Below are 27793 nucleotides of genomic sequence, written 5' to 3'. Positions count from 1 at the left end.
TATACAATCACTGCAAATGACAGGCAGGACACCACCTGTATACATTTCGAACTTTTTATTGAATATTAAGGTAAATATTTCACATTAATACAGGCTACATAAAGTAGAGCCACTATACGACATGAAATTTACTCTCATTTTAACCCTTTTTCAGTATGTAAACAATTATACATGTATTTACCACTCTAAAAGGTCTGATTTCTCTCGTTGTGTAATCATCTAGTTCTTGGCCGAGTATAAATAGCGCACTGTCCTACTGAGCCCTGCAGACCAAGAACGCTTTACGTTGGGCTTAAATGTCAAAATGGCTATACTACTCAAAATGTATCCTGTTGAACAGGCAATCAATTTGTTCATAGACAGTGGTAAACACGTTAAAGCCCACACTGGATTCTCGCTCTCTTTTTTTTTTGTTAGGCACATCAAAGGTGTCCGTCTCTCAAATTTCATGAAACTCTGTTTAACTTTTAAGGGGACACGCCTAGGTTAACGTTTTGGTAATTAGGTAATTATCTTGTTCTTTAACGTGTATGTCTTGTTACTGCTCCTATGCCTCTCAGTGTCTAGGTTTGTGTTTAGTTGACATGATTCAGGTGCACATTTCCAACATGCGGGGCCCAAGTCCCAGGCCACACCTGAAACAACAATAATGACAATAATTAAGGTAAATTACGCATCTTCACGTTGAAACCTTAATTAACATAAGTGTAAATGTACTTAAATGTGTAGCTGCAGATCTCTTGTTAATTCCTGGAAAGTCTTGTCAGTACTTTTACCTGCTGTGGATCTGTATTCTCAGCCGAGCTGGGGACGACTTTTAAGATTGGGTTCCAGGCAGGGTCGGTGGTGTGGAGCCCATTGTACATGGGGCCTCCAGGAGCCTCGGCCATCTGTGGGTGAGGAGGGATCATCGTGCCACCATACATCGACATTGGCAACCCCTAGCCATGAGGATGGGGGAGAAAGATTGGGGCTAAGCATGAATTGCATTATAACAAGTTTATAACTGGGTTTTAACATAGAAGCAGCTACACAGGTCCTAATTAAGCATGTGATGCAATTCAGGGTTAATAAAGTCTCAAATGTCTTAGTCTTTTACATTTATCCCTTGAGTGATTTTTCTTAAACTTACTATAGGAAAATCATAAATTTTTTTCTTACAGTTTTGCTCTGTAAGAAGCAGGGCAGAAAAAAGGAATACAAAAATGTCACTGAAAATATAGCTAAAGTCCATAAAGATCATTTTTTTGCCTCTTCTGGTATGGACACTAAACAAATTTGTTTGCTTGTTTGTTTTGCTTAATAACAACATTTTATATTATTTAACATTGGACATGCACAATATGACCTAATTTCCATAATTAAAAAAAAGGAGCCATGCAAGTGATGAGTATATTGCATTTTAATAACATTTTTAATGAGAGGACATCACAGGTGTTCAAACCTTGGGAAAATCCATAAAGTTAGTGGGCATGGGCTGGTGAAATGTGTTAGATGGAGCCACAATGCCCGTGTCATCTCTCTCCATAGCCTGGTGCTGAGAAAAGGCTGACTGCTCCTGCAGCTGCTGGTGAATCACAGGTCCACCCATCATGGGCTGAGACCAGCCTGACATTGCTTCTATAGAGAAGAGCAATGGATAGAGAAAATAAGGGATTACATATTTTTAATTTGTACAAGGCTGGCCCAAAGCTGGTGAAGGAATCAAAATTTTTCGCTCAGTTAACTCACCGGAGGCACTGCCCACACCGAAAGACCAGATGCCACCCTGTCCAACCGGCGGTGTATAGCTGGTGGGCAGCATGGTATGGTTGACGGAGCCAGTTTGCCGGATCCGAGCCAGGCGCTCTGTCCCGATGGGCGGGGGCACTTTGCGGTCCTGCTGACAGGAACTACTAGGTTTGGCCTGGATCAGCGCAGGTGTCACGGTGGACGTGCACAAAGGGGAAGATGCTCCAGACGACACGGAGGGCACTGGAGACTCACCTAAGAAACACACAATAAAATGCATTTGTCAAAAACATCTGCATGCATATGATCTTTGAAGTTAAGCAACGTAGAGGGAGAGCTCTACAGCATACAGGATGTGGAGGCGCTCCAAGGATGAGGGGAGAAGTGCTGTCGGCTGAAAGAGGGCGTTCCTACAGGAGCTGGGCCCTGCAGAAAAACAGGGCTGGCTGACATGCTTGTGGCAAAGCTGGTGAGCGCGGTGGAAGAAGAGATGGAATTGCCTGAGGGGTCCATGGGGTGCATGCCTAAAGAGCAAAGAGACAACACAGATATCGAGAGAAGACATCAGCTTAGTTCAACAATAACAGGACAGTGTAGAGGAAAAGCATAAAACTAAGCACAGGTAAGTTTTATAGCTAGATATTGAATATAACTAAATTTGATCGTAAGATTAACAAAATAACAGCATACTAAAAGCTGTAAGAACACATTTAACTATTATCTGAATTATCATTGCATGTATCTAATGTGTAAATATGTATTTAGTTCATTTCCAACAGGCATTATTACAGGCATTTTCAAAATCCCATTTTGTTGTACATACAGTGCACTCTGTAGCTAGCAGAGTTTACTGTGACCCTGGATACATAATGTAGCGCTATGGCTAATGTGAGTTATCTTTTCTATAAAAAAAGAAAAAAGTACTTCTGATTTTTAAAGAAATTCAAGCTCTTTTTAATCATCTCACCAATGGGGCTAGAGACAACTCGCTGGGACGTACAACGATATCCTGGGGCCTTGGAACCATCAGGTGGAGGCATGGTGCTCTCCATTTGCCCCATCCCTCCCATATAAGCAGGTGGGGCGCTGTAGGGCTGTTCTGGTGGAGTGCGAGTTGGAAGGTGACAGGCCCCCCACACCTGGTTGTTGCCCACCTGGTTGCTGTCGAAGATGCTTGAAAAGTGATTGAAAAGAGCTGCAGGGCCAAAGTTCGGCGGTAGCTGAGCTTTGCCACTGTGAAGGTGCACCTGTGACCCATTTAACATGCCCATGGTAGAGGATATCTGAAGTGAATGGGGTGGCATGCTAGCTGTGGCTAAGCTAGGCTGGGTAGGCTGCTGTTGCTGCTTATGCGGCTCCTGTGTTGCACCCGATGGTACGAAAACAGACTGCTGCTCCTGCATAGGTGCTCCAGGTCCCATGGGGTAGTACGTTGTCGGGGGCTGTAAGCGAGTGGACACCCCAGTTCCAGCAGGTGTGGTGTAGAGAGGTAAGGTGCTGCTGGTGTTTGCGATTGTGCTGCTGACCGTGGTGGGCGGTACAGGACGAGAGACGGGCAGGGTGACGCCTGGTTGGACTGTGGAGGAGGAACTTGGTTCTGTGCTGGCGGTGAAGGGCAGGGGCACCTGTTGTCTGACCTCAGCCAGAACAGGCAATACAGGCTGTGCAGAGGGAGATGCAGGGAAGTGCAGGGGGGTAGAAGGGCTGGAGCCCTCACACGGGGCAGTAGAAACAGGAACAGGCAGATCAACCACTGGCTTTTCTTTAGCAGGCGTACCAGCGGGAGTGGATTCTGTTTTCAGAGCTTGAGTATGCTGTGTAGATGGTGCGATGGGGGCAGGCATAGGTGGAGGGGTCGTGGGAGTCGTTGGAGCACAGCTGAGGGGAGCAGGAGGGGTTTGCACAGCAGGAGTACTGCTTGCAGTTGTGGCAACAGCAGGCACCGCTGTAGGCTTGGGCTCAGAAGAGAAAAGCTGCTTCCTTACAGAGGTGGGTGTAGGTGTTTTGGAGGGGACAGTGCTGGTGGGAGAGGCAGTGGAACCAGAGGCAATGATAGCACTTGATACCGGGGCAAGGTGCTCAGCGGTAGCAGGGGCAGAGCTGGAAGGGCGTGGGGGCACACTGCCACTGTGTTTAGGTGAGCTGTTAGCACTGCCAGGGCTCACAGGGCGCACAGGGAACGGGCCCCACGTGTTGGGTGAGGGAGAGAAAGTGCCGCCAAACTGTGCCATTGGCAGACGTGGGTGACGAATCTGATGCATGGTCTGCGCTGCGAGCAGGGCCAACTGGGGGTGTGTGTAGGCCAACGGTGGCAGAGAGACAAACTGTGGTCTAACACCAGGTGCCATATTTTTGCCCATTTTGCTAGCTTGCTGAGTGGTTGAGTTGGAAGAGGACTGGAAGGACACACTGGAGGACGGCACAACTGACGACAGGCCTTTTGAACTGGCCGCAGTGGTGCTAGTGGCCCCTGTGGAGGTGGTGTAAGTGGAACCAATTTTGGTGTTTGTCCCGGGCTGACGAATATGGTTGCGAGGTATCAGGTCCTCTAACTCTTTGGCAGGGTCCTGGATAAGCGCGTTGATCAGTTGGACAGCATGTCGTGTGGACTCTGTGCCACCTCTGAAAAACAGTTTGAGTGTGTAAGGTATTGAAAGTATAATACTAATGCAATAGTCCTGCAAATGTAATGTTATTAAAAAAAAAGAAAGAAAAAAAGAAATTGATTTAAAACAGATATGAAGGTCCTTCACCTGATAGTGATCATTCTCTCGCCATTTTTGTCTTTCTGTTTGTCAACATCTATGTGCGCGCCTGTCACATCTTGAATGGCTGTGATATTGCAGCCACCTCTGCCCATGATTCGAGATACCACAGAGGCTGGAACCGAGAGCTTCTTTGACCTACAAACACATCAAATTTGAGAGCATTTACTCTAATATAAAGCACACAACAACAGCCTGTGACTTTTCTATATCACTTCTCTTACCTTCGTACAACCTCCTTCCATCCCTCCTCTCTCTTTTGGCCCCTCTTAGGGCTGGTGAGGTTCATCTTGCTGTTAGGTGACGTGACTGGCAGTGAAATGGTCTTGAAAGATGTGGGCAAGGAACTGGGGGTCAAGTCACTAATAACCTCATGAGATCTGCAGAATAGAAAAATAGAAAAAGGAACAGATACATTATACATGCCTACTGAAGTTATAGTGCATAAAAAGGTCAAAACAATAGATCAATATTTTGCACACTTCAGGTCAATAAGGATTTGCTCTTGTAATAACTATTAAATCATCAGAAAGAGAATATGGTATAGTACAAAGTTCAAAAACACATAAAACACGTCTTTTCTAGAATCTCAAATGCATCCCAACGACGTGCTGTTGCAGTGATACATGACTCTTTTTGCCCAAACAGCAAATCAGTTAGGCCAAATTGCACAACAAGCAGTGGAGATTTCTGCCTATGCTGGTGAAAACTTACTTCTGTTGTGGTCTGGAAATGGACACGGTGACCTTCTCTTCCCGAGAAGTGGGATGCGACATGGCCTGTCTCTTCTCAGCCATTAGTAGAGGCTGGCTGGTCCCTGTGGGAGCGGAGGAAGAAAACGAGGTGGATGAAGATGATAAGTCAGCCAGGTCCTGGCTTTTACTGCCGTTGCTGCTTTCACTGTTGCAGTCTGTGCTGTCCAGGTTGTCAGAGTCGCTGGTGCCTCCAGGTGCCCCGCCGCCCCGTGGCTCACCGTGGATCTTGTTTTTGTCTGCCTTTTGTTGTGCTAGCGCCACCTGAGGGTCCTGTAGTATGATGGGTTCAGTGGGCGAGTCCTTGGTCTTGTTCTTTTTATTCTTTCGGTTGGTGCTGGGCGTGGTAACCACGCTGGCCCGCTTTTTACCAAAGGCATTGGTGAACGTGGTAGACGTGGCTGAGATGCCAATGGTGGTGGTGGTAGTGGCGCTTGGGGGCTCAATGGGAACCTCTGGCTCTGAAAACGTAAACAAAGAAATGATCAAGGTGAAATGAAGACCATTTTATATTATAATAAAAAAATCAATTAAGGTAATAATAAATAAATAAATAAATAAATACTAAACATACCTTCAGCAGAGTCCTCCTTCAGGTCTTGTGTCTCAGAATACGTATCCTTCACTTTTGCCTCCTCTTCAAGCTTTTTCTTTTGTTCCTCCTTCTTCTTCTTGCGCTTCTCTTTACGCTTCTCTCTTTTTGCTGCAAGAGCTTGTTTTTTGCTTTCTTCGCGGGACTATGGGTGAAAAGAAAGAGGGAAACATGGAATTGATTCACCCTATCCTGATTGTTTTCTATAAAATAAAGGGGGATTTTGTCATTTTTATTATGATGCATTAGCACTATATTGTACCAAATTACTAATCACAGAAAGTTCATATCTAAATCTTAGACACACCTTCTCAAGATCAAGTTCCTTGAGCAGAATACTGGCATTCTTGTTAGCCTCAGCTGCCTGCTGGTCTTTGGCTTTCACGATGGTTTCCATGCACTGATGACACTTCTTCAGCAGCTCCTGGATTACAGACAGAAGTCAGTAAAATAAATAATATTTGAACTTACATGCCTAGAAACTTGTAAATCTGTTGACTCCAAAAATGTATTATTCCATACCTTATCTGCAATGGTGGCGATGTATCTCATGCATTCAATGTCAGAGGGGAACTGGTTCACCTCCTTCACTAAATACTGGACCACTTTCACATGCCCCTAAAAAAAAATACAGTCAGAATCACCCCTGTTCTGAATTTTAAAATCGAACATTTATGCGACTGACTGCAGTGGAATCAGTATCCCCAAAGTGTTCTGCCTACCTTACGGAATGCTGCCATGAGAGGTGTGATCTTGCGGTTGTCTGCTGCGTCCACATCGGCTCCCGCCTGCACCAGCAGCTGCACTACATCAAAATGACCCCCGTTTGCAGCCAACCACAGAGGAGTGTTCCCCTTCTTATTACGCACATCAATGTGAGCCACTCTACAAGAAGAAATACAAGAGAAAAAAGAGCAAAACGATCACCTAAAACTGATTAGTAAAAGAACAGGAATACATGTAATCCTAGGTTTTTAAAAGAACCCTGCTGTTTCTTTTACTCACCTGTTAATGAGAAGCTCACAAAACTTGTAGTGGCCCTTGTCTGCAGCGATAGTGAGGGCAGTGTCACGAGAAGAAGGGACAGGAGGGGCATTGACATCAGCACCTTTATCTAGCAGCACACGGCCCACCTCAGCATAACCACCAGATGCAGCTTCCATAAGAGGGGTGAGTCCCGTCTGAGACGGAGATGTTAAAAATTACCCCAGAGCACAACGGCCCAAACAGTGCACGTAGGGTTGTAGTTAGGGTAAGAAGGTAAAGCATTATTACACCCCGCAGACATTGCTGTTAAATTTCTTAAGTGCTTAGATTAACCTTGATCAGTAGATGTTGCTAAGGTTGAGGCCAATTAAAAATACTGAACCATCAGTACACTAAAAAAAAAATACATGACTGTCAACTCAATCCTATACAATGAAAGTGTTATGTTGGTTTGTTTCAGGTTTTATGCTGTAAATATAATTCTAGTGCCTTGTGCAGTTAAAACAGATTTACAAAAATACAAAAGGTCAAGTAAAGAAGCAAATATCAGTATTAAAATATCCTTGCAGCACAAATCTAAAATGAACATTTTTCCCAGCAACATCATTAAAGATGTTAGTAGTAACTGACCTTGGCACGATGTTCCACATTAGCCTTGCGGTCCAGCAGCAAGCTGACCACCTCAGCTCGACCCTGGAAGCAGGCCAGTGTCAGTGCTGTGTTGCGATTGGTTTCGATCTGAGCGTTAATGTCAGAGCCCATGTCCAGCAGCAGCTTCACTGCAGGTACATGGCCATTCATTGCTGCCAACATTAAAGGAGAGATGCCCAGCTTGCTGCCCGTCCTTAAAGAAAAAAGGCAACAGACGAACAAACATATGATGGGAGAAAATCACTTTTAAACTTTCCACAGTCTCTCTTCAAAGTCAAAACTCAAAGAACAGAAAGGTGGTCACTCCAGACAGATAAACTTGTCTGACCTGGAATTGATCTCAGCTCCGGCATTGAGGAGAATTTTGATTATATTGACATATCCTCCTGAGGCTGCCAGGCTGAGTGGGGTGTAGTCGGACACGTTTCGGTGCTCCTTGTTTGCACCGCGAAGAAGCAACAGTTCTACGACCTGTAGTCATAAAAAAAAAAGTTACTTATGGAAATAAGGACATTTCTGGTGACCTAGAGGTCTAATATGACAGTCTATAATGGCAGTGTAATATGGTTTAACACAAATCTACACTTATTAAGCTAGGAAATTTTGATGTTGGTTCAACACCTCTTGTCTTCCGCCTGAGCACGCAAGGGAGAGAGGGGTGTCTTTGGTCCTTTCAGACTGCGCCTCGATGTCTCCTCCTTTGTCCAGGAGGATCTCAACAACGCCAACGTGACCTGCTGTGGCAGCCAGGATCAATGGAGTGAACCCTGTAGATTGGAAAGTAAGAACATAACTTTAGAATTTGTTTTTTTTTATTCATTCATTCATCTATCTTCTAACCGCTTATCCGAACTACCTCGGGTCACGGGGAGCCTGTGCCTATCTCAGGCGTCATCGGGCAATAAGGCAGGATACACCCTGGATGGAGTGCCAACCCATCGCAGGGCACACACACACTCTCATTCACCCACACAATCACACACTACGGACAATTTTCCAGAAATGCCAATGAACCTACCATGCATGTCTTTGGACGGGGAGGAAACCGGAGTACCCGGAGGAAACCCCAGAGACACGGGGAGAACATACAAACTCCACACACACAAGGCGGAGGCGGGAATCGAACCCCCAACCCTGGAGGTGTGAGGCAAACGTGCTAACCACTAAGCCACCGTGCCCCCCTTGCTTTTTTTTATTTTTAAGATAAATGTTACGGAGTCTGCAAGAAGCCCTTACCCTTTTTGTCCCGGTGCTCAATGTTGGCGCCACGTGCAATGAGTACCGACACCAGCTCTTCATGGCCACCTGCGCAGGCCAGAGTCAGAGCCGTGTCATGATTGCTCTCCGTCTGAAAAACAAATAAACGACCATCAAACCTGTGTATTGCGTAGAGTACGATTTATTGGCATTATGCTCATAATTTAGTGCTATGACTTTTGCATTAATTGTTCTTTGGCCCCATTCTGTGCTATAACCTATAAACGAGCAAAACAAATAAAAAAAAAAAACAAAAAACAAAACTAAATATGTCCAGTTAAATCATAGTAGTGTGTTTGGTAACAAGAGTTAACCTAGGGCTTACATGTGCATCGATGTCTACAGATGGATAGAGTGGGAGCATGGAGGATGGGGAGACAGTGTTCATGGGCGTCTGTGTTGTGGGCTGAGGTATGGGTGAGGTTGTAGTGTTTAACATAGGCACTCTGCTGCTCACTGCTGCAGACAAGAAATATAGCATGAGTGTCATTACTTACAAAAATTATAACCACTATAATCGTTCCAAAAGATCCAAAAAGATAAAGGAAAGCGTTGCTGTAAACCTACCTGCCATGATGTCGTCCAGAGTGTCTGTGAGCGTCTGTGCAGGCGTGGCCACCATGAGGCCATCCGGTGCCTGTGCGAGGAGACCCGGCCCGAGCCCAGACAGCTGCTGGCCCAACATTACCCTCTGCAGGTCCGGGCTGCTGCTGCCTGGGTACTCTGTGCTACCGAAGTCTGTGGACTGCTGTGCATTCATAGGTTGAATGGGGACAAAGCTGGACTGTAGCGGTGGAGGAGGTGGTCCTTGGAGGCTGAGGGGCTGAGGTGGAGGCGGTGGTGCTGGCTGTTGTATTCCCTCTCGGTGCAGGATGGTGTCCACCTGTGGGAGCTCAGCATAGTCTCCGTCATCCTCATCCTCATCATCCTCTTCGCCCTCCTCATCATCCTCATCATCAGGGAGCGTCTGGTCTTTGTCGTCATCATTGCACCCTGTACTGGAGCCCAGCTGCGTGGCCTGTGGTGGCAGGGGGGTGCTGGGTGCCTCCACCCCTGCCGCCTGGCCCGGCTCTTCCTTCATCTTGCCCTCCATGTATTCTTTGTTGAGCTGCTGCTGCGTCTTGAGTTGCAGCTGCCGCTCGACCTTCTGCAGCTCCTTCAGGATCTTCTTCTTCTTTTGGACCTGCTCCTCACGGCTCTTCTTCAGCTCTTCGATCTTGTCTTTGGTGAGCGGCTCGCCCTGGATCAGCTCTAGCGACTCCAGTTGGGCCTTCTCGATAGCGCTAATGCGCTGGCCCAGCTCGTTTAGCTTGCCTTCCGTCTCCTCAACAATGCACTCGAGGGGTTGGTACGGGTGGAATGGAGGGAGAAGGTCAGCGTCCAGCCCCCCTGTGGCCACAGTATTGCTCTGCAGAGTGTTCAGCCTTTGCTTTGACATCCCTGAAAAACAGAACACAGTAAACTCAAGATCAAAAAATCATTTGGACAAAAACTATGACTGCACAAAATGCAACCTTAGTGGCATTTTGACATATTCTTGGTGGTGACTAACCTTTAGTTGTGACGGGTGGGGGTGTGGCAATGGTGGACGGCACGCTGTCTGGCTCCTGAGGTGGTACCACCATGGCCAGAGCTTGGAATGGGACTCTAGGAGCCTGAATGAAGGAAAAGTTAGACAATCGGGTGTTTGTCTTTGAAGCAACCTAATACATTTTTCAGATATTTACACATGGCTGCAAATCATGGCAACTGATGGCATGCATTTCAAATGGAGCATGATGCATCTTCGAACCTGAGATGTGTCATGGGAGGGGGGCGTGAGCTGAGATAAATCCGGTGCTGGGACTGACAAAATGTTGTTTGGGTAGTCTAGCAAGTAGGACACCACATTGGTGTGACCACCCTTAGCAGCTTCTATCAGCATAGTTGAGCCATCCTATGAGAGACAGATAAAAGACTAAATTAAGCAAATACTACAGCAGCTACACAATGAAGAAAGCACTTGGACATAGAACTTTCTGTGGTAAAGTTTTTTTTCTTTTTTAAAATTGCAAATGAAAATTCTCTGTAGTTATCTCAGCTAGAGAAGTGGCTTCAGGGACTCACCTTCAGTCTGTGAGTGGGATCTGCACCATGAGCCAGCAGCAGTTCCACCACAGCCAGGTGACCTCCAGCACAGGCGAGAGACACCACTGTGTGATCGTTATTGGCTGTGGCTCTGTTAACATTAGCACCTACAGGCACAGAACACAAGTTACTAACTAGAGGAATCCAAAAACATTTGACATTGCTTTGATTAGTCTTCACATTAAGATTTTTACAGGTTGAACATGTGAAAAGAAGATCAGGAGAACACACCGTAACACAACGTTATTGTATTCCCACATATTATTATTATCAGTGTTCCCAGCTAGCTTCTCTAATCCGACTATTTAAATGGATGATAGGATATAATGTAGTATGCTTCATTAAATATATTCTCCGCTTTACCGACGAGCAGCCGACTCCGTACCTTTACTGATTAGAAACTGCACAGTGCAAAGATGCCCTGCTCTGGCTGCTTTCATCAGTGGAGTCCTTCCACCTTCTGACTCATGTTCCTATTTAAAAAATAAAGGAACATTAGCAGAGTTAGAATCAAAAACATCAGCACACAGTTGGGGTAGGAATAAAAAAAAAAGGCAGGCAATTACAAGGTCAGCTCCGGTCTGAAGCAGCACATCAGCTACATCTGTGTGTCCGTTTTCACAGGCGTATGTCAGCGCTGTGTCCCCCGTGGCTGTCGTGGCATGGACATTAGCTCCTAAAAACAGAGAACAGCAGCAGTTAAGACCCACAAATCCCTGAACAAAGGCAGCTCATTATAATATATTGGTATAATTTCAGACAGGAGACTCACCAGCAGCCAGCAGGTACTTGACCAGCTCTAGATGTCCTTCCTGCGCAGCCTCCATGAGAGGAGTGGAGCATCCGAGCTCGATGTCTGCGCCAGCTTTGATGAGGAAGTCAGCCACCTCCAAGAAACCCCCACAGCAAGCCAGTGTCAGCGCCGTCTCCTGTGTCTCTTCCGTCTGAGCGTTGATGTTTGCACCTAATCACAGCACACGAGTACGTTTCACTGGTGTCATGGGACTAAAAAAATTGGACTAGAAAATTTTCTACTATGTAAATTATGTACATGAGTTTGCTTAGTCCCATCATCAGAAAATCTAGCTAGTGACATATTGGAGATCTGTGTACCTTGTGCCAGGAGCAAAGCCACCATTTCCTCGTGACCCTCACGTGCAGCCTCCATAAGGGGAGTGTATCCCTCATCGTTGACCTCCTCCAGGTTTGCCCCTCGCTCAATAAGAAGTGCTGCCAGCTCCACATGCCCACCGCAAGCTGCTAGGGTCAGCGGCGACTCAAACGAATCCGCTGGCATGTTTACCTGCGCACCGCTGTCTAACAGCAACCGTGCCACCTCTACGTGCCCATCCTGCATGGAGCACAGAAGAAAACTTTGTGAGCTACAACACTGCAGGCTGAACGAACAGAAAGAGCTATTTTGACATGCATACAATTTTCATGTACTGACAGTAAGGTCAGCATATCTAAAGTAAAAATGGGAGAGGGGGGGGGAGAGAGAGAGAGAGAGAGAGAGAGAGAGAGAGCGCAGATCCAATAGAAATTTTATAATGACTGCTTCTTTAGACTTTTCTATTTTTCTCTTTGTGAATGATTGTATTCATTTAGGCAAACGTGTTTGTGTGAATATGCAGAATAAAGAGTGCAGTGTTCTCACCATGCAGGCTTCCATGAGTGCCGTGTGCATCTCGTCCGTCTTGTGTTCCTGGTCAGCTCCTGCCTCCAAGAGAAACCGCACCATGTCCAAATGCCCTGTATTAAAGCCAGAATACTCATACACTGTGCCTTTCCACAGTATAAACGTTTACTTTTTTTAAAATAGTGAAATAACATTTACTATAAACTCAGTGCACTGGTGATTCCAACACGTACCTTTATAGCAGGCTAGTGTGAGAGCGCTTTCCTTAAACTCGTTGGAGTGTGTGTTGATCCCTGCACCATATTCTAGGAGCACACGTGCCACCTCCACATGGCCCGCGCTAGCTGCCTCCATTAGGGGCGTGTGGCCGTTCTCGTTGTGATCTTCAATGTTGGCTCCCTCCTTTAGAAGAACTTTTACGACATCCAGGAAACCACCAGCACAGGCGTACGTCAGTGCTGTGTTACCTACAAAACAACCGAAAGCCAATAACGTTAATTAAACGTGAAATTAATGATCATTCAAATCACTCACAATGCTCCATATTACTTGTGACATTTTTTCCTTTTTAATACATTTTAATGACATATCCTTGCTTTCCACTGTAAGGATTATTCTGAGCTCAACCAGGTGTGAGGTTAAATCCAATAGGACTGACTTGATTAATGTGACTGCAGAAAAATGACTCGAATACTAGGGTAAATTCAGACTTAAATTGTTATTAAATTTGTTGTACCTGAAGAGGACTGTGCGTTGACATCTGCTCCGTGAACCAAGAGCAGTTTGACGATGTCTACGTAACCACCACTAGCAGCAGCCATGAGAGGCGTGATGTCTCCCTTGATGCCTCGGTCCTCTACGTTAGCGTGCATCGCCAGCAAGACCTATAATTAACAAAAACAACCACCACCAAATATTATTCAAGACTCGGGTTAAACACACGCACACGCATTACACAACATTAGAATAGAAATGCTAAAGTAAGATACCTAAAAAGAAAAACAGACTCAGAAGTATTGCTTACGAGTGTATTTGGTCAGAAGCAGCATAAAAGTGCAGTGTGTGTGCATAAGGGAGGAGGTTCTGGGGCCCTACCTGTGCGAGCTCATAGTATCCAGCGGAGCAGGCCAGACAGAGCAGGCTCTCTCCTTCCTCTGTGTGTTCGTTGACGCTGTGGCCCTCGTCCAGCAGCTTCTTCACCGCGTTTACGTCTCCGTCGGAGCAGGCCTCAGGCAGGCTACGGCTAAAAATAACCAGACTGCTACAATTACCGCGACTGTGCAGGCAAAGCTAAGCTAGCTACGCTGACTGGCCCTCCAAGAATATGACTATACTATAGAGGAACTACAAATACAATACGCTAAGCTTCAAGATAACTGAATGTACAGAGAATAGCTGATAGCTGACTATATAACACTTTGATGGTTTAGAATAAACATGAGAAATTTATATAACAAGGTGGAATGAATTCTGACAAATCTAGAAAGTCTATTATTGAAGAAAACATTGAGTCATACTAAATACAGACAAGTGACAAATTCAAGGGAAAAACAAACGGGTGACATCTCAATAATGATGTGTATTGATGGTGAAATGCTAGCCAGGTAAACAATGGTAATGGTGTATATATGTACAAATATAAATCACGTTCACCAGGTGTACATGAACATACACCATATCCAAAGCCTCTCTGTCCGTCAGGTTTCCATCTCATGTATGTGTAGGTGACAGCAATTATAAAATCAGCCTTAAGATGTATTTGCTTTCTCAGAACTAAACTGTTTAGTCAGTGTTAAACGCAATCAACTAATGCATCTATGATGGTTAAGTAGTTTCAATTCTAAACTAATTTTAAGTAGTGAAGTAATATTTAATGTATCGTGGACTGTGTGAGCGCTGATGCTGATTTACAGGCACATGCTGATCTCGAGGTTGAGGACACCTTCCTGAGTGTCAAGTTGCGAAGGTGTTACCGTTTTTAGGGTCAGAAATTTGACTAAAAAATTTGGATAAAACATTTCTCTACACCTCTTCCAGGTCAATGGTTTAAGCAGTATATGGTTTAACCCTAAATCATATTCTACAGCTGTAACAGTCAATGACTCAACCCAGCTAAACATCTATAAAAAATATTTTGAAAGCACTCATCATATTCATCATCATCAAATGAAATCTTTTGGAAGAATGGTATTTGTAGCTCCAGAAATGCTCCAGGAACTTGCAAAATCTCAGTCAAAATATACAGCAGCATTTCTGGCAGCCTATGAGCGGTTTACGCTGTATATTCCTGTGTCACTCGTCTCTTTTCCTGAAAAAAAAGGTAACCCTATTGCACCGCATTTTTAAATAAAGGGTTTAACAGCTGTTACTTGTTTATTGTTATTTATTGAAGGTCTTCATGAGAATTTCTCTTCCAAAATCTTTTCCAACTTTAAATAAAAAAGAAGCCTAAAAAAGGATTCAATTCAAAGTACTGAAGTACTGAAAAAAGAAATGTGTGAAAGCATGAAGTATATAAGCTAGAGGAGATGCCTACTTGTCTGCCTGGTTGGCGTTGAGCGTGTTTTCAGCCCTCATGCGTGTGAGGGCGGCAGCGGCTTCGTCCAGTGCGCAGCTCACTGATGACGTCAGGCGGCGCAGCACCTCGGGATCTGCGAAGGCTTTGCCATCGGCAGTGGACAGTTTACCAATGCCTGCAGCATCAGCCACACACCAGCAACACGCAGCATTCAAGGCCAAAGGCATCCAGAGTTAGTGCACATCACACAAGCGCGTACACACACACACACACACACACACACACACACAAAAAGGAAGACACCGCCACTGGTTAGTCATGTTTAAAACCATGCAGCATAGGGGAGTACACAAGATAATTATAAAACTGGAAACTGGTGGGCTTAATTACATACGACGAAAAATGCTTCTTGTTAAATTCGTATAGTATTTTAATGACATGTCCATCATGAGACCACAGCTACCGTACAGACTAAACTGTAAGGCTTTACTGTATACAAATAAAGACACACCTGCAGCCTGTCAGTGTTGTGGGGTCTATTGGGCCCTCTTTGTCTCTTAAACAAACGGTTTAAATCTTACTCTTACTCTTAAATACAAAAAAAACAAAAAAACAAAAACAACAACAACAACAACAAAAAACATGTTTAAGTACGTGATGGCATAACAAGCAAAACTAGATTGTGACTGCCTAAAATAGAGAAGCGATTCAAACCTACACAAGACGCAGATTCAGCATTTCAGGGTCTGAAAATGAACTTTTGTCACATGAAAACATCCCCAAGAGTCATGAAGGAATACAGCCATCATAAATTTCTCACGAGGGCTGCGTAAAGTGCATCCTAACTTGCTCACCTTGTTGTTAGCATAATCTCCGATTTTCTTCACTTCTTTACACTATGACAAATCTTTGTCTACTTGAAGACAATACTGTATCTACTCCCATTTCGCTTTTTACACAACAAGACATTTAACAAGCATCGGGACGCATCTGTCATAAGTCACAAAATATCAAATTATGCACAGACCTGGATTCTCAAAACACTTACTACTGACATAACCCACTTCAAATCATCATTAATCAAACAAACTGAATATATTCCCTAAACCATGATAGCAACAAGTCTAACGAGTAAAAGTAGAGTATGTCTACCAGAAACACAGGCAAAATCTTCTCACAGAATAGAACCCTACATAAGGAAGAATAAAAAAATTTCCAAAACAGCAAATAACAACATGGCAATTTGGCAACACAGTCTATGTACAAATGCGAGTCTGCCAAGTGGAAAGAGCAAACACCTGTGTAACCTGCATAAATACTGTGTAACTTATTAACACTGAGGTTGGACAACAAGTTGACCGCTATATTACCAACACACACATACACACGGAAAACAGCACAAAAGCAGCATTCGTAGACGGCCATGAATACGGCCTAAAAATCTAAGAAAGGTACGTCGAGGGAAGTGGTGAGGCGTGCACTAATTCTACATGGTCACAGAGGATTACGTGTATGCACACTCACGCACAAATACACACTCACGCGTTCGTACGCACATACAGCAAAGCTTACTAAATGCCACTGCTGAGTCATGATCAGAGCCGAGGCTGCTGTATTGAAATTATTGTTCCTCTTAATCTCCCCTGGCGCTGCTCTGAACTAAGCATCAACTCACAGGACCGGGCTAGCCTGTACTGCTTCACCCGTCAGATCTAACACGCTGAGCCTCTTCTAGCCAATCGCTGCTGCGCCTATAGATTCTCAGCACGCTTCTGGCTGAACGTAAACACAAGTGGCAAACGTTAAGCGCTAAAAATACGCCTTTCAGTAGAGCTGTGTAATTATATGTCTCTCATCACCTCTAGAATGTGCTTCTATGGGAGGATGCACATCACTAACACCCACATACAGGTCAACTCCTAATACACACATGCAGATGTTTTACACGTTTTACTGGAAAGCTGCTTTACTTTTATGTACACTGTAAACAAAGGATACTATTTAAACGGGACGCCACTATATGCCACACTCAGCTAACATGGCTGGTGAGCCAAAGCTTCAACACAACATTAATTCACTCTGAAACGAATCCAGAAAACAGGTGAGTAAAGGCATGCAGGCGGGTGAGAACCATCAGGGGCTGATGCTGTGAGTCGAGATTGAGCGAGCATGTAGCGGGACGTACCTGCTGCTTCTAGTAACGCCTCCAGCCGTGCTTGTGTCTCTGGATCTACTGTTCTGAGGTCAGCTCCGTCGGCTGCAGTCGATAGGAGCAGCTCTGACGCCGTCTTTAGCACTGGGTTATCCAGATCCTCCTGGTCTAAGATGAATGACTCCACCTGTAGGGTAAAAGAGTTACAGAAACATTTTGAACATCCAGTTAAACACCTGACAGTAAAGTGTTCCACAAGATTTGCACATCATGACACAGATGAATCGATATAACTGCTCAAGCTTATAATCTTACTGCTTTCTCGTTAGGGATTTTACATTACTGTAGTTATTAACAGCGTGTATATTTGATCAAAATATTACCTCACAAATGCATTTTGCCTATTGCCATTATTTATTGATTGATTTAGTTATCTGTTCCCAGTTCCAGCAGTTCTCCTCCCTTTTTTTATGCCCGGATGCAATTACTTAAAGATTTCCCATCTGGCCTTGGTATCAATCATACTACAACCACCTTCGGCCCTGTTCACATCTGGTAATAACATTCATCCTGAGAGATCGAATCACGAGCGGACAGCCGAGACCCACGACTGTTCACACCTGGCATTATGAATGCGTCTCCAGCAGACACCTACAATCGTGTTTCATACTTCCTTTCTGCTGGAGAAAGACCGTCATGCACATTTATTACGCCTGTCTTCCACTGCATTCACGGTCATGCAGAAATGTCCTGCAAATCATCTCTAATGCACCGTAATGGGCTGTTTTGAAAGTATTAATCGTTTTGATCTGCTAACAAAACTTATGGGAGATGAGACCATGGATGAAGCTATGAGAAGCTGCTTTTGTCTAAAGCATCACACATTCGGTTAATGCAATTTCTGAACACTGTATACGTGTCTTCCTAGCGAAGATGCAGGTGCTTAGTTGGTCCTTCATTGCTGTATGGGATGCAGTGAGAAGAATTAACATTTACAATATTTGGCAGACAGGCTTATCCAGAGCGACCTCAGGGGCCCAGCAGTGGCAGCTTGGTGGACCTTCGATTCAAACTTCTGATTGGTAGTCCAACACCTTAACCACTAGACTACTACATTCCCACCTTCTTGACCATTCACATTTACACTACAAATGTGATGTGGTCTTATGCAACCTCCGAATGTGTTTTGAGAGATTGGATGATAACGCGTCTCCGAGGCACCCTTGACCCCTTGCGCACCTGTACTTTGACCTGAACACGTGATCATGTGTTCATCTTAATAATGCCACTGTTATAAATGCTGTGTATTTTTGGAATATCTCCAAAAATATCTTTCTGCAAACAAAGTTTAATTAGGTGATTACATCTTTTTGCCCTTTTGATTTTTGTAAAAAATAAAGAATTCGCAAAGACGACAGTCCCTAAATACCATCAACCACAAATGCACTGTTTTAAGACTAGGTTCTCATATGGTCCCTATTTCATGATTACATCCTGAGCGACAGAAAGAACAGTGCATAAAGTTAACAACAAGTTCATCACTTGTGCTGTTTGTAGCGAAGAACTGAAAATGCTTTGACGTTCAATCATAAGGCAGAAAATGGTCAAGAAGCTGTTCGGTTATTGGAGATGTGTCCGATCAACCGGTGGCATTGTTTGACTTTTGTGAATTAAGTCGGCCGAGTTCATGCCAAATCACCGCACACAACAATCCCTGAGACCAAACTGTTTCTATATTTAAACCTTCGCATTTTAAGGACGGCATGACAAAATACATGTCCAGCCACTACTATGGGTTCTTGTCCAGTGAAGCCAGTTAATTAACACAAGAGGGCTCTGGTGACAAAGTTCACATGGGCCACGAGGTAGGCGTGTTGCCTGGAGATGGAACGTGCAATATTTAGGCCCTGAGCCTCAGTGGAATTACAGTAAGCACTAAGACGAGCCGATCAGCTGGTTGTTCTCTCCCCTTTCCCTAGCCACGTCCTTGACCTCCACGCACCTGCCGCTCCACCCCTAAGGCACAACGTCCTGTAAACACACAACATGCAGCACTGCAGCAGTCAAGCAAATGTGGGTGTGTGTATGAGTGTGTGTGTGTGTGTGTGTGTGAGAGAGTGTTGCTGACCCACAGAGGCTCTTGTGAACGGGAGGAGCAGCGGCTCGAGCACACAGCAGAGCTAATCTACATAATTACTAGTGACTTTGACAACAGTGTGCATGGGAGCCTATAATGACATTAAATGTAATGTGATCCAATTTAACACTTCAGTATTCCCTTTCTAACACCGAGAGATGTTATACAACACACAAGGACTTGAATTTGTAATATTGGGCTGCAAGCCAAATATTTTTCAAGCATTTCAGGTCATGGGTTTTCTATCAGTCGAAAGTAAACAGAAAACTCCAGAATGTTTATTAAGGTAGGGTTTAAATTCATATTGCAAAGCATGGATATGATTTTAAACTTGCCAGAATGACTGAACAAACAGATGTGTCTATCAATCGGAAGAAGAGCCTGACAGCATAGCATCAACTGGGTTTCATCAGGGAAAAAGAAGAAAAATAAAAATCAAAAGTATTACTATGACAACGATTCATGACGTTTCGTATGCGTTACGAGTATAAACCGTGTGTATTCATTCTGTGTTCATGCTTTGTGCATAACTCAAATAGACAGACCATCTCCATCCTGAGTGCAGTTATATGACATCCAGGTGTAAATAATTCAGCGTCTTTTCCCCACAAGCACGCTACACCAACACGGGGAAGTGCATGTCTTGTACACGTGTCCCGTCGGCCACATGAGAAGGTTTCGTTCTTCGTTCAAAATAATAAAAGTAAACAAACAAAACAAACAAGCAAAAAACAAAACGCAACCAGGCTGAAGCATCGCTGCTGCATTAGAGGCTAAACGGGTGGGGTTTTCTATGAAAACATTTTCACAGAATTGCCAAGACGAGCTGACCCACAAAAAAAAGTGAGTAAGGCAGTGAGGGTGGGTGTGGTCAGCAAAAAGTCCATCTGTAGACAGAATAATTAAAAGCATGTACAGCTCAAATGGTGGACGCTACTTCTGGGACACACATGCATCATCGCAAAAAATAAATAAATAAATAAATACAAATAAAGATGCAAGGGAGTGCCTAAGAGGCAGCTGGAGAGACAGAACGCGTATAGAGATAGAGTAAGGGAGAGGCTGAGTCACAAGAGAGAGGCTTCATGTCCAACAAGGGAATCTTATTACCTCATCAACGCTCTGAACGCAAGATGGGGTGTTTTTCCTCCGGCTTAGCTAACACACAGGACGGGACAGTACTATTCCAGTTATTGTGAGATCCGCTGCATTCGGCTACAAAACACACTAGCAAACATTCAACGGCGGTATATCTTGTGCTAGCTCGTGCACGCAAAGACACAACTTAGGTTCCTTGTCCTTTTCCTTCACACTAAAACAACTGGAAAAACAAAGAGAAGGGGGGGAATAAAACTTTCCCACAGTCTGGCCCTGTTTAGGTTTAAGGGAGAACAAATCCGCTTGGATTCTATGTTTATGTTGCTCAGCTTCAGAGAAGCAACACATTGTTCTGTACAGTACAGTGCAGTCATTCAATCAGCGTCTGCTACGAATTCATTAGAGAAGGACCTTAATGCAGCTTGCACGTTAAACATGTCAGAAAAAATAAAGCCAAACTTTCCTGCTGAGGTATCTGGATTTGCCAAAATCTGTCGAGTCGGGCGATTTAAACGGCAGCAGACTTCGTGTCTCAGCTTTAAACGGGAAAAAAAAACAAAGCTTGTAATATTGTTATATTTTTTAACCACCTTTCTTCGATGCCACTTAGCTTCCCTCGTCGGCGCTGCTGAACAGATAAAGTGTAAGACATGAACAGAGATGTAGGCAAAGTTACGCATATGAAACGGCGTGTTTATGAGGGAGACTCTTTACTACGCAAGAATAAAATAATCTCCACTGCTGTTCATCGCATACAACGTGCACAGTTACTGCTAAAAACTTCATACATTTACAGTCCTGGCTTCAGTGCAGAATTCCATTATTTTACAGACAAGCATGGTGGGGACAAGTGATCTCAGCTACAGCGGAGTCATAACAACGGCGTTTTGCAGCTACAATGTGCATACGTGTTAAAAAAACAATGCACTTACATTTATGTTTTTATGAACGTGAACCATCTCAAATGTGATATTTACTGAGCACAGTAACAGAAATGGCAAGTCTCAGACTGTGTTAGCTCTTCTCAACTTAATAAAATAAGTGATAAATCTGCATAAATATTAATCATGAAAACGTATGTAACGTGACAGAAAAATAGTAAAGAACTCACTACTAAAAATTAAGATCACATGAAGAAAATACTAAATGCTGACACATGGCACATCCTACACTGTGCTTCTGTTCATAAGGAGATGCAAAACACGCTGCACCTTTCTGCGTGCACTTAACACATTTCAGTTTCTCCCACTCAGATCCAGACAGACTGATCACATGAGCCAGTCATATTACACACAGCTAAAGTGTGTTGGTTCTGGTGCGTGAGATTTTTAGAGGATGTAGGGAAAATACCCCCTAAAGACATCCAGCAAAGGTATGGGGTGAAAGCGACTTAATCATTAGTTTCTACCATAAAAATAAATGAATGCATAAATTCTCTCTTACATGTCTCAGATTCAAAGTTGAAAAACCAAAAAAAAAAAATGTATCCTGAAATCACATGCATCCTGAAATCAAATCCAAATCTACAACGTAAAAGAAACGCCACGTATTTTTGGTTGTGTTTGTATTTTTCCCTTCGACAGAGCTGCATACACGTGACAGAAAAAATATTTCGATGTGATGCTCAAAAACGTTTTCATTTCCACAATTATCTATAAATTTTCCGTGCACAACAGTTCTCTATGCGTGAGTGATGATTTCTAAACCCAGGGTTTGTTCCCGCTTCCAGGTTTTTGTTCCTGTCCGGTTTCCCTGTCGGATTTCTGTCCATTGAATGAAACAGTTATATACACATACGTTTTCAGCCCTATATGTCCCTCGGCCAACATTTTTGTCTGTACACAACGTGTAAAAGGAAAAAATGAATAAAAGCAGGGCACTAATCTAGATCTAATATGACCATAGTGCGCTGACTGTTAGGAAACAACTTCCTCCTCGTCAGGAATTCTTGGCATACAAATACAAGTTTTAAAATCTCTATTAAAAATGGCATTAATGATTATTTCTAAATTGTCGGACTGGCAGTTACATCCAAAACGGTTTTGACGTTATGTTTCAAAACACACTGACATTTTTGGGGAAAGAAGAAATCAATCTGTAAACGAATCTGAGCTACAACCATAAATGATAAGTAGCTGTGGTTAGTTTGCTAACAGCTTGTTTCTTGCTTTATGATGATCCCATTAACCTCACAGACTTAATGAAGCCAATCATCTATGAACAAGTTTCATGTCTGATCTATGGCTATACTCCTATCAGGGGCAATGATGATTCCCGCTGAATCGAACCCGAGAGCTCAGTTTCTGAATTACAGTTACAGGCTTCTCAGGGTGACTCACAGCAGCACAGGAACATCATGTTTTTACTGTATATTTTTCCTCCTCTGGCTAAATTTACACTAAAGCTTTAAAAGCTATAGTATAGTTTATGTAATAGGTATAAATCTGGAACCACCAATGAAATGAGGTTTGAACAGTCAATTTGTTTTACTTCCTTAAAAAAGTATAAGTTCAATGTTACAAAACACAATAATACAATACCTACAATAAGCATTGTAACAGCCTGATGGTCTATTATTTGCTTGCTTTCCCATGCCTCCCATCCCTCTGGTAAATTTCCAGCCAGGCTAAGCAACAAGGAACCAGTTCTTCGCACAGCTTTACACACATTAATGTTCAATATTTCACAGTTTCTCTGTTAGAATTAACAACACAGTCTTTTATTACAGATTCGGTACATACTGAATGTGGCCAAATTTTAACGTTTTCTGAATAAAGAAATCTTTTTTCTTTAAAATATGGCGAATCAGCACAAATAATAGCAGTCATTGTTTGTCTGACACAAAAACAGATACAATGATCATTTATTTTACTTCATTTACGTTAAAAAAAAAGAAGTGATCTGGTGTACAATTACCGGCAATTAACAATTAACAACAATCCCAGAAAAACAGACAACAAACTGCAGCAAATTAATACGGTTCAGGTAACATGATAAAACATCTTAGACTCAGCAAACGAAAGCAAAGGAAAGTAAGAGGGTGCACACTTTCCTGTTGCACCGCTTAACCGATATTTTCTTGACAATCGGCCACCAGACGCAAGCGAACCTTAGACAAAAAAACCCAACAGAACCAACTTTATTCCTTCTTTACAGAAGCACTTTTCTGCCTGAATCAAAACCCTGTTTTTATTCAGATCTACTATATGTACAATAACTAACATAACTAGCTTATTCACTTAGTGTCAGAGGGACCGTTTCCCCCCCAAGACTCGGAAAGAAGTTCCGGCTGTAATGTGAATGATAGATTAATATTAATGCGCTTATTCTAACACGTTATTGTTTCTACATTAACAGCTCGTACACTAGGACTGGTCGGACAACAATATTCACATAATCTAAAATTAATAAGGAATGGAAATTACAAACATTTTAATCCATATAATCACTGACGTGTTTACTTTTTTAGGAGATAATTATTGAACATTTAAGGAAGGCGTCTCAGAAGTAAGCTTTGTAATAGACACAGTGTTGACATGAGGTTATGTTTCTTTTGTTTGTTGGTAGACTGACAAGCGGTGACAAACTGACGAGAAAGAGAGAGAGAGAGAGAAAGACTCTCACATCTATACCATTTGTAAAAACAGGAACTAATTTGTCTTTCGGACGCTCCACAACAGTAAACCCATCAAACCCTGATACCATACACAAAGTTTTGTTCATCAATTAAGCAGAACAACACACTCCAGACTGCAGAAAAAAAAAGTAAGGTGGTGGCACGTGGTCGTAATGCCGCATCACATCACAGCGCGTGTTATTTTCATATAACAGCGCAGCCAATCGTGTGTTGTTACTTTCTTATTTAAAATCAACTTTGTAATGCTATACAAGCCTCGTAGTGTGCATTACACGTTAGGTAAACAGAGGAAAACACAAACAGAGTTAAATAAAACGTTCTTGTTCAATACTAGTACATTACTCATTTTGCTATTAATAGTAGAAAAAAAAACCCTGTCTGAGAAATTACCATGGATGCATCACTACATTAATATGTAGCTGTCTAACGAGAGAAGACAGAGCCTGAGAGTTGGATTTCATCCTTCTAAAACGGTGAATGTAAGTGTAGAGCATTTGCATCGCCGCGTGCTGCAGTTTAGTAGGAATAAACACTGCTCATGTAGGTCATGAGTTCAGTGTGGCACCAGGTCCTTCAGCCACCTGTGGAAAAAAAATCCTACACAAGTGTATGTACAACTGTTACACACACTGCTGCTTCCTGCTAAAGACAGAACCCTTAGACCTGTCTATCAACCTTGTATTTATTCTCATTTCCACAAAATGCATAAAAGAATAAACCGTTATTCACCGAGTAGCTTTTTTTTTTTTTTTTTAATATATTCAGTGTTGAGAGACTGGCAGCTGAACATGTCAGATGAGGAACTAGTAGGACACTGGTTATGAAGCCAAACAAACTAGTTTAGCTACCCAGTGACATAAGCACCTTTCTGTAGGAAGACTATTACCTCGTCTCACCGTTAGAGTAGGAAGTGATCATCCAGGTAACCCTAGAAGATTCCCACCTAACCACATGTCCAGTGAACACACTGTATGACACAATACTGCGGAGCTAAATTTTTACAGCTAATTTCATTTGCAGGTACAAAAGTTCACATTAAGAATCAAATTAAGACTGCAAATATGGAAATATTTATGCAAATAAGGCACATTTAGTAAAATAAACTAGAGTGGAAAATGGGCGTATTTTCCTTTTTTCCTGCAAATATTTACAAACTCTAAACTTGTATCTAGGTTGGACAAAACCTGCAAGTTTGCAATCTTTGATTTTCAACCTTTTCCAATACTACTGATGATAATGCCTGATAATTATCCAATAAAAATATTTCCAGTTAGATTTTCAATAGCCAACATTGTTTGATATCTAATGCTGTGTTTAAGACAGACGTATTGATCTACACAAGAAGGAAATTATGTGAACTGAAGTAGAAAAAAAAAATTGTACGATCCAAAGAAGAAAACACGGCTGAAAGATTCACTGTTCACATATTATTCATGAGGTTAACTCTGTACTTAAAACGATGCGTACTGAATTATTTTCTGGGTTGTTTTTCATTTTTCTCCAGGATTGGAAGAGTTTTAAAAAAAGCACAAGTATTGAAACGTGTTTAATGGGGTGATCTGGGGGCACTGGACAGGTATCCGGGATCCACCTGAGGCTGATGTCTGCTAGACGACATTCCTCTTTTTTTCATTACACCTCCCCAGAATTCCTGAGTGAATTCCAGCACCCCAAGAGACGGGAGGTTTTTGTGCCTGTTGACCGATATAACAGGCAACAAACTCACCCCCGTACTCTACCCGGAGACCGGGGGTAAAATCATCAGGTGTGTAGCGCTGTGTAAATGTCCTGTGCAATGAAATACTGCAGCAGAATTGAATACACTCTCAAATATAATGCAATTAAACATTTCAACGTTTTAAATAAGAAAATAGGTGCCGTAAACAGCAATAAACTCATGAATAGTTAATGCTACAATTAGTTAAACGTGTGTAATGTCAGAGAAAATTTATAAAGAAAGCAGCTTGAAAGTTATTTATCCACGAGCATCACATTTTTATAAAAAGTTTCAGCACAACATGAGGAGCACGTTTTAACACTCTGATAGTCGGTTAGTCAGTTTTTTAAGGCTACAGTCATTACTAACACCACTCGGTGTTTACTTCCCTGAAATGAAGGTTTCATAAGAAATAACCAAGTTGGGGGGGAAGCTTAAAGTTGTTTTAACTGTAAAGTAGACGACCATGATGACCACAGGGGTCTTGGAGATGATGAAGAAACCCAAGATCATATTTTCTGACAGATCCTTTACGTCCACCAGGAATCGTAAGGCAGTGTGATCCACGTCTAAAAACTTGTGTGCAAGAACAGAGCGACACACACGAGCACTTACTTTTCTGTCAGACCTTTAAGGACTAACGTGTTTTTCTCAAACACTAGACTAAGGCTTGCGCCTCTGAAGGCAAATGAGATCCTGCAAACATGAGCAAATCCTCCGGGTAACTAACTAGTCAGAGTGTTGACATTATCCTAAGGTGACTTGCAACATGGAGCGCCTTCTTTCCACAACATTCGGTGTCAGATGTTTGTTGTGGCCGAAAAAACCCATGGGTGGACGTCAGCGCTGTTTTACCAGCTAAACAAGCCGAGTGTGATTTTATAAACACGGTTTGTCTGGCCCAGATCAGGGGTGAAAAAAAAACAAGCGTCTGTTGCTGACCAGATAACCAGCGATAAGCCGAACTAGTCGGTCTTAAAAGCTAATATTTAAGAGGTACGCAGCTAGCTAGCTAGCTAGCTACGTTTCTGCATCACTATGTAACAGAGCACCGTTTCTGAAAGTTACTCTCTCGTTAACGTTCTAAATAACGACAACAAATAAGCCCGGCTGTCTGACAAAACTCACGAATGTGCATTAAGCAGGAATATTGAAAACTACTAAGCAGGCGACTGCGTTGCCCGCTGCTGTCTTTAGGCCCAAATCGCAGCCTTCGTCAGTCGCAGCCCGATGCTAACATGCTAACAGGCTAGCTAGCTAGCACTGCCACAATCCGAGCTATTTGGAAACGCAACTGGCAACGTGGGTTGCGTGAAATAGCGTTGAAATTGTACACAAAGACGAGGTTACGCTTATGAATAGCATTAAAACGTTGTTTACAACAAGACGTGACGCCGCACACTTTTACATATTGTTCAAAAAAATTATTTCGACCAACTGAGGGATTTGATGGCTTAAGAATCCAGTCTGCCGTCACCCTGGTTTAGTAACGCTAGCTAGCTAAGCTAAGCTAAGCTAACTAGCGAGCTAGAATTACAGAGCTAATAGCATATTTGGCTAGCTAAATACATGATAGCTTACCTCAGATACTTCATCCTCGTCGCTGCCGGATCCGGGCCCCGAGGAAAGCACTGCGGCTGCGGTGAGTTTGAAATCGAGTCTATCTGCTGCCGGGCCGCCCGGCTCGCCGAACAAGCGTACTTTTTTGCCACCGACACCCAAGCCGAGGCCTCCGAGTCCGGCTCCTGGTGTAGCTCCAACCCCCATCCCGAGCGCAGGGGAGCGCGGAGTCACCGAGTCAATCTCGTCCTCGAAGCCGTCCGTCAGCATTGCCGTCCCGGCTACTGCATCCTGCATACTTTCTTAAAGAATATGTATGTTTGTAAAGCTAACGTTATCCTCTCGCGTTCTTTGGGGTTATATTGTTATAAAATTTTCCCGTTTTACTTCAGAAAAACCCAAAAACTCTCCTGAAGCGAGAAGAGATTCTCTTTCCCCCAAGCCATTAACTTTCTAACAACCTACCCCCACTT

General features: G+C 43.2%; 1 protein-coding gene across 6 annotated transcripts; it reads right to left on the bottom strand.

Moving 5' to 3' along the window:
• Window positions 1–40: 40 nt before the first annotated feature.
• ankhd1 (ankyrin repeat and KH domain containing 1) lies at window positions 41–27793 on the bottom strand. 6 transcript variants are annotated; one of them, XM_060890550.1, is made up of 34 exons: window positions 27342–27793; window positions 17205–17358; window positions 15038–15194; window positions 13597–13759; window positions 13238–13385; window positions 12735–12968; window positions 12520–12614; window positions 11976–12213; window positions 11635–11826; window positions 11429–11538; window positions 11248–11335; window positions 10842–10969; window positions 10528–10671; window positions 10288–10390; window positions 9303–10175; window positions 9061–9194; window positions 8715–8826; window positions 8100–8245; window positions 7807–7949; window positions 7458–7671; window positions 6846–7021; window positions 6563–6725; window positions 6363–6458; window positions 6148–6264; window positions 5823–5985; window positions 5211–5709; window positions 4721–4876; window positions 4485–4634; window positions 2699–4353; window positions 2082–2255; window positions 1732–1986; window positions 1445–1620; window positions 777–941; window positions 41–635 (listed from the first exon to the last, which is right to left on the bottom strand). In XM_060890550.1, exons 1-34 carry the CDS (start codon window positions 27615–27617, stop codon window positions 576–578), a joined length of 7857 nt encoding a protein of 2618 aa, XP_060746533.1. In that variant the 5' UTR covers window positions 27618–27793; the 3' UTR covers window positions 41–575. The 6 variants fall into 6 exon arrangements, with proteins under 6 accessions (XP_060746533.1, XP_060746535.1, XP_060746536.1 ...); XM_060890552.1 differs by having other exon boundaries at window positions 9061–9191; XM_060890553.1 differs by having other exon boundaries at window positions 13597–13744.

Source organism: Tachysurus vachellii, chromosome 17 (assembly GCF_030014155.1).
Source record: "Tachysurus vachellii isolate PV-2020 chromosome 17, HZAU_Pvac_v1, whole genome shotgun sequence".
Lineage (NCBI taxonomy): Eukaryota > Metazoa > Chordata > Actinopteri > Siluriformes > Bagridae > Tachysurus > Tachysurus vachellii.
Note: the sequence above shows the minus strand (reverse complement) of the source record. Positions and strands in the feature narration are given on the sequence as shown.

Excerpts from the sequence above, each read along its gene's own strand:
- ankhd1 (XM_060890550.1), bottom strand. The coding sequence starts at position 27,617 with ATGCAGGATGCAGTAGCCGGGACGGCAATGCTGACGGACGGCTTCGAG. Across the intron at positions 11,827-11,975 it reads GGCTTTGCTCCTGGCACAAG|GTGCAAACATCAACGCTCAG; the intron begins GTACACAGATCT and ends TGCTGTGATTAG. Across the intron at positions 10,391-10,527 it reads CCTCCCATGACACATCTCAG|GCTCCTAGAGTCCCATTCCA; the intron begins GTTCGAAGATGC and ends TCCTTCATTCAG.